We start from the raw sequence: 10,512 nt of genomic DNA, 5'->3' as shown, positions 1-10,512 counted from the left end.
GCTTGGGTCGTGAAACTCAGGCCCGGGCTTGGTCCGACCATTCAAACCCAAACTAGAGCCTGGCTCGGGTTTGGTTCGATTATATTTAAAAATTTTAATATAAAATAATATATATATATATATATATATATATATATATATATTTATAAAAAATATTATCGGGTCCACTCAGGCTTATTATTGGGCTCAATTGGTCCAGCCCGGTACCCCCTTTTTTGGGCTGGGTTAGGGTTTGAGTCGGGCTGGGTACTTGGTGGCTGCATGACCCGGTGTCCAACTTTAGTTAAATGTAGTTGTTGCAGCTTTATTGCCCACAGTTTCTGTAAATTAATGATAATTTTTAGAGATTTTTGGAGGCATGATGATTTTAACGTTTTGTTGAGCCTTTCATGTATTGCTGTAACATAGAAGGTGGTGTAGAGATAATGCACTATGAATTGCCAATCAGGTTTCTATTGCTGTAACATAGAAGGTGGTGTAGAGATAATGCACTATGAATTGCCAATCAGGTTTCTGTTCTAGTAGATTTGACTGCTGCAGCGGCCTTATTAGCCCAGGGCTGATTTGTTTCGGACTTGGCATGACCGACTTTTACCGTTTGTTTGAAGGGAAAGGTAAGGATGGAGTTCGACAATTTAATTGTTTGGATAATTTATTAAGAGGGAAAGAAAATTATTAGAATTGATTTGTGTGGATGAGAAGAAATGGAGAGGAAAGGAAAAGAAAAACACGTTTATCCCCAGTCCGTCCAAAAATGGAGAGATTGGGACCGCAAAGATTAGCTCATCAAGAAAATGACCACTATATCCACTTCACCCTCGACCGGTTCTCCATTTCTCTGCAACAGAGAGGGTTGGCAAGCAACTGCCTCACTCCCTTCTCCCGTTCTTCATTGGTGCGCCATTGGGGATTGGCAAGCAATTGCTTTGCTCCTCTTCTTCGTCAACAGGTGGACTTCGCCCGTTGAGCGGGAAGAGAGGCCCCTCCGGCCTCCACGCCTCACTCCGGTTCTCCACGTCCCTCGGCTGACTTCAGCTCCTCTTTTTCTCTTTATTCCAAGCAGTATCTTCAGAAGTGCTTTCTGTTTTTTAAGAGGGGCTGACTTCAGAATTCTCTCCTTTGAAAAATGATTATTGTTTGCCCTTTACTCTCAGCTTCCCAACTTCCAATTAATTAAAGAGATATATTTGGTGGGTATACTATAGGATATCATGTATTCGTTTAGTCCCTTCTAAATCATCTCCCCTCCCATTTACGGTTCTTAGCAAAGCCTTGGCATGGTTGAGAAAATAGCATATGTAAACTGCTATTGAACATATTGTATTTCTCAACGATTATATATATATATATCTATACGCAGAGAAAGTCTTATGCTGGATAGTTATAGACACACACACACAGAAAGTCTTAACGCCGGATAGTTATCAGATGGTTAAAATTTAAAAGTATGTTGCTAATAAAATTATAGATCAACATTAATGCCATCATAAACTGTTGTCGTGACTAATATCAATTTAGTAACTGTTTTAATGACAGATTTATAAATTTTAACTGTTCTAGGGAACGGTGTGTCAATGAAGTTTGCAAGAAATGGATTGTATAGCATGGCGTTCAAACATTTCTTACGTTCATTTGGCAGATTACGACTGGTGGGTAGCTAGCCATGGTACCACGTGTATATTTTTATGCTCAACTGCTTCAACTAGACATGGAAAAGCGGGATAAATGAAAAAATTTCAAACTTGAGTTTATTTTCGTTATACTACTAAAAGCTGGGCACGTTTTGTTTATTTCAGTTTTTTTTTCAAGTTCAATCGCACCTTATAATCAACTGACAATTTTATTTCTGCCTTATTATCATTTTCGGAGTCCATTCCTGGGACTTGCTTTGTCATTTTAACCATGGTTGGCCACTCTCTGTAGTTACGTAGTCAAAACATGGGCGTTTGTGGTTTGAGAAAATAATACGGTAAGTCATTTGTTTTGTCATTTTAATCATGGTTGGCTACCCTCTGTAGGTATGTAGCCAAAAGATGGGCGATTGTTGTTTAGAAAAAATAAATATGGTAAGTTGTTTTATTTTATTCATTTGGTCAACTTGTAAAGGTGATATAATAGCATATTTGCTTAAAAAATAAGTTTTTGTTGACAAACTTGCCTAACAGATTAATTCGTAGTTCTGATTTATATGCTTAGGATTTATAGATAGTTAAGGAATGAGCATGGCAATGTTCTACATGGTAGGCATGAACAAGAAAGAAGCTTACCCTAAAAAATAATAATTATGAACAACTTATACATGCCAAATTACATTTGAAAGAGGAGCAGAATCTCAACTGTGCAGTTTTTTAATAAATTTACAATCAATATGTCACCTAATAGTGAGCCCGTTTACTTTCAGTGGCAATGATTAAAGGAAGCCAATTGACGTTTATTATAGCCCTTTAAAAATGTTGTTTAGCAGTTCAGACCTTATTTTTAGAAGAAAAAATCAAAGCTGAAATTAATGAAATTTGGTTTCTAAAGGCTGAATTTTCCCAACACCGATCTTGGTTACCAGGAGTAATTGAATCAAGCACATGATTCCTAGCTTGAATCGCCCCAGCCAGCACTTTTGCTTGATTATTCGGAAAGAACTTGGCTATTGTGAGCATATTATATATATCTATACGAGTTGTAAGATTTTAGTTCCTTCCTTAAACTTACTGCAAATATTTGCCAGTTGAGCCAACAATCATTGGTCGTCCAGTTTGCGTGGACTTGCGCAGCAGAAAGAATACATTCACTACAGCAACCATGGCGACTCAGCTAGTGGATTGAACTCCAGATAACCTATAATGCGTGTTTGATAGTTGAGACATTCTTCACTTGGAGTTTAACTTCTTTGCGTTGCGGTACAAAAGTTCTCTAGGATGAGGGCAGTTCATGAAACACGCCCTAAAGTTGAAAGGCGACGAATACAATTTCGAGGATGCATCTCTATATTGATAAGATTAACCCAGCTTGCCCAGAAAAAGGAAAGCCGATCAATCTTACCCTTGGGGGAATACATTCCGATAGTCTTTACCTTAGATTCCACAGGCCCAAGGCAGCAAGTCATGCCCTCTCATTGTCCAGTGAATCAGAATGGAAGTCGAGTCTCCAAATTTGCTTAGTTAGTCTCTTAGCTTTTAGCTGCTGTAATCAATACCCACGATTGGACAAAGTTCTGCTACACCGGTGGCTTTGCTCCCTCCTGAAAAAGAGTTCCCAAAAGCAACTGTTTTGTGCTTCATAAATGGCTTTACTACGGTGCTGAAACGTGTGGTGACGGTATTGCTGGGAGGGCCACTTGGGCTGTTCCACATTTCCATTCACAAAATAAAACATTGATAGGCCCAAGCGCCATTATTATGAGGCTTAATAGCGTAAATATTTTTTTTTTCAGTTTCATCCATGACTTTGGGGCAATTGATAGAAACTGCTGTGTTTGCACGTTTATGACAAAATTCGTTCAATCATGCTCCCCTACTTTTCCTAGGGACGTCATGAATAGTCATTGATTGATTTTTTATTCTATTTTTTGATATTCTTCATGGATGCATATGTATATCTAACAAGCATGGAGTTTTTTCTTGATCCTAGCGTATGAATAGTGTGTTTCACCATTTATAAGAAAGACGTATAAACAAGAAGGTAGTTAACAGCCGATCGTTTGTAACGGTTGGTCGTGTAACTGGTCAAGCTGGCTGGTTGGTGAAAGTCCTGTCATCATTTTCTCTTTTGAACAGTAATGTGAATGTGTGATACTTAAGTTGATTGGTGCTCTCTACTCAAATCTTAAAACAGTCTTAAACTCTCTAAAGACAAAGAAAAAAGCAAAAAAACTTTGGCCTCAAAATTGAAAATGAAAATGAGCTACATCATTTTTAAAGATACTTTTGTATCCAATTTAATTCATTTCTTTATTTTCTTCTAAAAGCAAGCACGTGTGTCACTTCATGAGGAAAAGCAACTGCAATTGATAAATTTAATTTGAAATGCTTACTGAAAAAAGTGGAATGAATTTGTCCATGGAAATAAGGTACGACAGAATATATCAATGGATCATGACGCTAGGATGAATATGAAAAAGTATTTCTTGATTTTCAGGTTCATATGTTAGAATGTTTGTAGTTATATTGTTTCACACTCCTGGACCAGTTAACAATTATTCGGTGCCATGTTTCTTTCTATGAATTCTCTTTTTGGAAACTTCAATCAGTCCAGGGGCGTGCCGTTTGGTTACAAATTCAAGTACGTCTTCCAACGTTATCCATTCTTTGTTTTATATCTCAGTTGAACAACTGTAAGGAAATGAAATCGCAAACATATTGAAACAGGTGAGCACGTATGCTTTTCACCGTTGTCTTCTTTCCTTTTGATCATATAAGAAAGGATGACATGATTATTTCCTTTATCGTAACTCATACTTCAACTAGGGTTTAAAAAGGAATAAATGTCTTCTTTTGACAATTGTAGGAAAACTGAAGCCGTTATATGGAAAACGAAAAAAATGAAGTCCAAAATTGAAATTGTAGCTAAACGCTGAAGATGTTAACGCGCCTCGGTGCCGACAAGAGCTACTATGAGAGATGTCATGAAATCCATGAATTAAGTAGATATTCAAAGATCAAGGCCAGCGATCTGGATGTTGCCAGGTTTACCCAAAAAAAAAAAAAGAAAAAAGAAAAGTGGACGATTGTTATCGGGAGCCACTATTTGGGAGACCTCATTTCTCTCTCCACACACTTGCACCCCAACTCTCTCCTCCCCCTAGCTGTCTCTCCCTCGCTTTCACTCTCCCTTCCTCGATCATGGCTACTCAAGGCCAAGTTATCATCTGCAAAGGTTCTCCCCTTATTCCTTTCCTTTGTTCCTTTTCCTTTATTTGTGGTATTTGGGTAGTCTGTTCTTAGGTGTGAAGATGCCATTGATGACTCTAGGGAGCCAAAGGAAGAAGAAAACCCGATCTGCAAATGCTCGTTCATTAATGCTTCCATTTCTTTTGTCTTTTCGTTTTTCATTACTTCGTTTTTAGGCATCTTTGAATTGCTTGAGGCGCTCCCTGAATTATTAATTTGCTCCGCTTGGAAGATTTTTCTTTCTTGTAAATTGAAGAAAGAAAATCTTCACCCTGTTGAATATGAGACTGGATTGTACCTGTTGGTTATCAATTCTTTTCGTTCGTTGAGCTTTTCTTTCTTCCTGTTTTAGTATGTGGATTGTGTAGAACGTGCTAAACCGTGGTTACCTTGATGAACATGGACATTGTTGTTGCAATTTTTGTTAAGCTGCTGTTGCTTGGGAACCGAACAAGCCCCTGGTGATTGAAGATGTTGAAGTTGCTCCACCGCAAGCTGGGGAGGTCCGAATCAAGATACTTTATACTGCGCTCTGCCACACGGATGCCTATACATGGGGCGGAAAGGTTTGCTTCGCACCTGCTACCGATGAATATTTGTGTCTGCACTAGAGTATATCGTAACCTGATCTGCACTTCCTGTAGCTACACTATATGTTTATGAAGGAGATATTTGATCTATCAGTCATAAATTTTCGTTTAGCTACCTTTGATAAGCTGCAGCATTCTCATTTTATTTGTGCCTATATTTTATAACATTTTACAATTATATTCGTGGTCTACTGTTTAAACCCTGAATCTTTTCTTTGGCTAGATCGTGGTAAGAAAGCAGAACAAGCGCGAAATCTTTTTCTTTGGCTAAATCATTGTAAGAAAGCAGAATGCACGCGGTCACTAACAACCGCTATGAGAAAAGATATTTACAAAGCAGGTAGGTGATTCTTGTTAGGTCTATGAGGAAATTTACACGTGCTACTAGTCTAACGTGGCTGATCAGGGCCTCCGAAAATAATGGCATTCAAAATACTTACATGTACTCATTAAAATTGTGTATGCACATGCCCACATTCCACACACATTCACACAAACACATCGTATTTTAAACAATCTTTTTTGTATTCAAAATCCACCCACTGCCCACTAGTTCTTTCGACCTCCTTACAAGCCTCATCTGTTTTGTGCCACCAGTAGCAAACCAAGGTAGAGCTACTGTCAACCATTTCTTACTTTACGAAAATATGGTACGACTTTTCATCTATATTATATATTACGAATGAAATCGTAAAGTTAAAAGCTTAAGGGAAAACAGATCGTCAAAAGAAGGTAAAAATCAAAATCAAAATCAAATGTATGTAACAAATAAGAATCATAAAATCAAATGTGTATGCGACTGAGGGGATCAATAATCACATAGACACACATTCCCAAACATCTACACGTTCATTGTTATGTATGTATGCGAGCAGCTACACAGAAGAAGAAACTGAATGCTAGAAAGGACTTTAGTACACTAAATATATGGACGAAAAGGCCACTAGCTGAGTAGAGATAATTAGAAATGTGTGTGTCTACAGATGCACCAAAAATAATACATGAGAAATTGCATCTTTAAATTAGAAAATTTAACTAATATCTCGGATTCTCAAGCAAGCATGAAACAAAATCTGAGATAAGCATGACTGCCATAAATTTAAACAATTACAAGTTGTAAACAATTCAAACATGTTTTATGCATAATACCATGTAGGTGTACCTACATACAAAATTTCAAATATATGAAGGGCTACACATGTAAGTGGTATATATCACTAACATCAAGTCTTATTTGTGTGACTTGTCCCATAGAGGAGAAGGTGAATAAAAAGAAGAAGAAGAAGAAGAAGAAGAAGAAGCAGCAGCAGCGACAAGCAACAGTTGTAGTAGTAGTAGTAGTAGAAGAAGAAGAAGAAGAAGAAGCAAACAAGCAAGAAACAGCAGAAGAAGAAGAAGAAGAAGAAGCAAACAAGAAAGAAACAGCAGAAGAAGAAGAAGAAGAACCCCTACATGGTCCAGACCAACTAGTTGGTCTAGCCAAACTGCTGAGCGAGAAACTGGCTTGACTCGGTTTGAGACAGATACACACATTTGCCTCAGTATAAGAATGAGTATGCACAGATGCTTGCAAAGCTAATGCAATGCATTCTTAGCCTCTAACCACCTGATGGTCTATGATCATAGTGACAAAGGATAAAAATGACAGCATTGATTTAAGCATGTGCATTATGGAGAAGCTTGAGGGATTGCCAACCATGCATTGGAGCAAACAGTTGAGTTTTGTTAGTTTTATTCCTGCCATGCTTAATGCCGTACACAAAATATATACAATGCCAGCACTGTCACATGCACAATATGTTGCATATGCACATGAAAATTTTCGAATATGTTAAATTCATGAATAAGAGCTGAAATAGTTCTGCCATCTTCATCTGATATATAGGCAAATGTTCACTTCATCATGCAGCTGTCTGTACTTTATGTGGATATGCATGTCTACACACATGCACACACATATGCACATTTGTGTTGATTATACTTACATCAGCTTGTAAATGTGTTCCACTTTCCATATTCTTCAGTGGTTTAACAAACCAACCAAGTATTTATGCCCTTCCATCATATTGTCATAATAGCAACTTAAAGCATTGATCTTTATGCAGTTATAGTTCAGTAATTTAAGAAACTTAGTCAGATTATTGGTGTCCTAGTGTATGTGAAAGCTTTTCTGCCATGCAGGATCCTGAGGGACTATTCCCTTGCATTCTTGGCCATGAGGCTGCTGGGTATGTGATATTAAAGATAATATAGATTAAAGGAAGCAAATTTTGTTCTCTGCCGATTTTAGGTATATATTTACTTCACATAATTTGCATGCTCAGAATTGTTGAAAGTGTTGGTGACGGCGTCACAGAAGTACAACCTGGAGATCATGTTATACCTTGTTACCAGGCTGAATGTAGAGAATGCAAGTTTTGTAAATCAGGCAAAACAAATCTGTGTGGAAAAGTTCGGGCAGCGACAGGTGCTGGAGTGATGATGAATGATCGAAAAAGTCGATTCTCCATCAAAGGAAAGCCTATCTATCACTTCATGGGAACATCAACTTTTAGTCAATACACAGTGGTACATGATGTTAGTGTTGCAAAGGTTGATCCAAGTGCTCCTCTGGACAAGATCTGTCTGCTTGGATGTGGTGTTCCAACAGGTCATGCTTGTCTCTTAAATTTGTTCCTTCAGTAAAATTTGCAGTGCATCTTATTAGTGTATTGTTTTTTATTCATAATTACCGAAGTACTTATTGTTGGTTCGAATTTCTCTCTCTCTCTCTCTCTCTCTCTCTCTCTCTCTCTTTTTTCCCTTTTATCCAGTGAACCATAATTTGGTCTAGTATGGTCTCCCTGGGTATCAATGTCTCCAGGCATAATGGTTTTTGGCACATAGCACATAAGAAAAGCTGGAGAAGTTGTCAGTTGACTCGTTGAGCTAAGTTGACAGTAGACCAATAGCTGATGTTGGCTGTCTAGGTCTATTTTACTGTGTTTCTTGGCATGCCCCTTGGTGGAGATTTGGATTTTGCGGTATATATTTTTTTTCCTTAGCTTTGCAGTTGGGGTCAAGTTGACAACTTTGTAACAAAGACCTTGTAATTGAGACCCTTTGGGCATGAGCCTAACCATCCAGCTGTTTGTTTTTATTGTTTTTCCTGTACATTTTATATTGTTAAGAATGTATCCAGAACACGTCCATCCAAGTATTGTCTTTTATCATGCGTAGTTGAGTCTGAAAGTGTGAGTCTTGCATTTCCTTGAGTGTTGACACACACATAAGAAATATGGCATGCCACTTTAAAGTTTAAACTTCCCCACTTTTTCCTTTTACGTTCAATATTTGGAACATAAAATACTTTTCTATACCTTCTCTGATCTGGAGTTTGTATGATTAGGTCTTGGTGCAGTTTGGAACACAGCAAAAGTGGAACCGGGTTCTACCGTTGCTATATTTGGGCTTGGAACAGTTGGTCTTGCAGTAAGCAGTTTCTAATTGACTGATATGAAATTCCAGTGATAGTACAGCTGTTTTGGCATGTCCTCATTTTTCCCTGAACAGGTTGCCGAGGGGGCGAAGGCAGCTGGGGCTTCGCGCGTAATTGGAATTGATATTGACAGCAAAAAGTTTGATGTTGGTATGGATTGGAACCTTTGTAGAGCATATTCGATTGTATCTAGCCACCACTTTTGGAGTAACTATGACTATAGGATTCAAGACTGTGTAAACACTTTCTTTAGTTCATTCCTTTGCCAGTATGACATTGAATGTGGATAATAGGTTGGGTCTGTTGTTTCCTTTGTCTACATTCAAACTCTATGCTCAGAAAACTGATTATCTGTTCCTTATGGTGTTCTTCTATTTATTGTGACAAGTTGTAAACAATCTGGTTGACAGCAAAAAACTTTGGAGCCACTGAATTTATCAATCCAAAGGACCATGATAAACCCATCCAGCAAGTAATTGTTGACATGACAGATGGAGGGGTTGATTACAGCTTTGAGTGCATTGGAAATGTTTCTGTGATGAGATCTGCTTTGGAATGCTGTCACAAGGTAAGCCTTTTCATTGCACAGGCTTTTGTACTGAATTTTAATGTTGGAATAGTGCTTGATAGCAGATGTCCTAATCTTTTAAGCGATTTCAGGGTTGGGGGCAGTCTGTTATTGTTGGTGTCGCTGCATCTGGTCAGGAAATATCTACTCGGCCATTTCAACTTGTAACTGGCCGTGTTTGGAAGGGGACAGCCTTTGGTGGTTTCAAAAGCCGCTCCCAAGTGCCGTGGCTTGTCGACAAGTACATGAAGAAGGTATCTGTGTCTCAATGTTTGTGGGCGTCTGTACAGGCACACATCTGATCTTAATTAAGCATCAATTGAAAGATTTTTAACTAGAAGTGTGATTTGGCAGGAAATCAAGGTTGATGAGTATATCACTCACAACCTGAAGCTTGGGGAAATCAACGAGGCATTTCATTTGATGCATGAAGGCGGTTGTCTCAGATGTGTTCTTGCAGTGCATTCTTAATATTATTGCGTCTGCTTTTTGAGAATGTGGAGAATCAGTCTTCTCCTTTGTTTTCCATAGTTGCTTTCTTGCTTTTGGAGTGCTCCTGTTTTTCCCTTTGATCAATTCCTTGAGCTGACGGCTATGTTTGTGGGGTCTTTAGATATTTAAAAAATGGCACTTTCTTCCATGAGTGCACACAACGGCTGACTTGTTGCATGAATCTTCCAGTTTAGCTAAACAATAACAAATTTCTCAGATGAGTGCTCGTGATGCATTCTTGATCTTATTGCATTTGCTTTTTGGGAATATGGAGAATTGGTCTTCCTTGTTTGCCATGGGTGCTTGCTTGCTTTTCGAGTGCTCCTGAGTTTTCCTTTGATTCACTTCTTCGAGCTGACAGTTATGTTTGTATTGGTCCTTAGATAGTTAAACCATAACAATTTCTTTCCATACTTCATCTGCCTGGCATGATAATCTAGTGAGTTGGTGGTGGCTTTGATGCCTCAAGGTGGCAAACAAGAGGTCTGTGCACTTGTTCAC

The 10,512-nt window shown here is 38.3% G+C and overlaps 1 protein-coding gene across 1 annotated transcript; it reads left to right on the top strand.

The window, feature by feature from the left end:
- Nucleotides 1-4,714: 4,714 nt before the first annotated feature.
- On the top strand, nucleotides 4,715-10,227 carry LOC116252299 (alcohol dehydrogenase class-3). The gene is made up of 9 exons (XM_031626462.2): nucleotides 4,715-4,869; nucleotides 5,313-5,449; nucleotides 7,655-7,701; nucleotides 7,798-8,123; nucleotides 8,862-8,944; nucleotides 9,026-9,101; nucleotides 9,362-9,519; nucleotides 9,612-9,773; nucleotides 9,874-10,227. The coding sequence occupies exons 1-9, from the start codon at nucleotides 4,836-4,838 to the stop codon at nucleotides 9,988-9,990; spliced, it is 1,140 nt and encodes a 379-aa protein (XP_031482322.1). The 5' UTR covers nucleotides 4,715-4,835; the 3' UTR covers nucleotides 9,991-10,227.
- The last annotated feature ends 285 nt before the right edge of the window (nucleotides 10,228-10,512 follow it).

This window comes from Nymphaea colorata, chromosome 4 (assembly GCF_008831285.2).
Source record: "Nymphaea colorata isolate Beijing-Zhang1983 chromosome 4, ASM883128v2, whole genome shotgun sequence".
NCBI lineage: Eukaryota > Viridiplantae > Streptophyta > Magnoliopsida > Nymphaeales > Nymphaeaceae > Nymphaea > Nymphaea colorata.
Note: the sequence above shows the minus strand (reverse complement) of the source record. Positions and strands in the feature narration are given on the sequence as shown.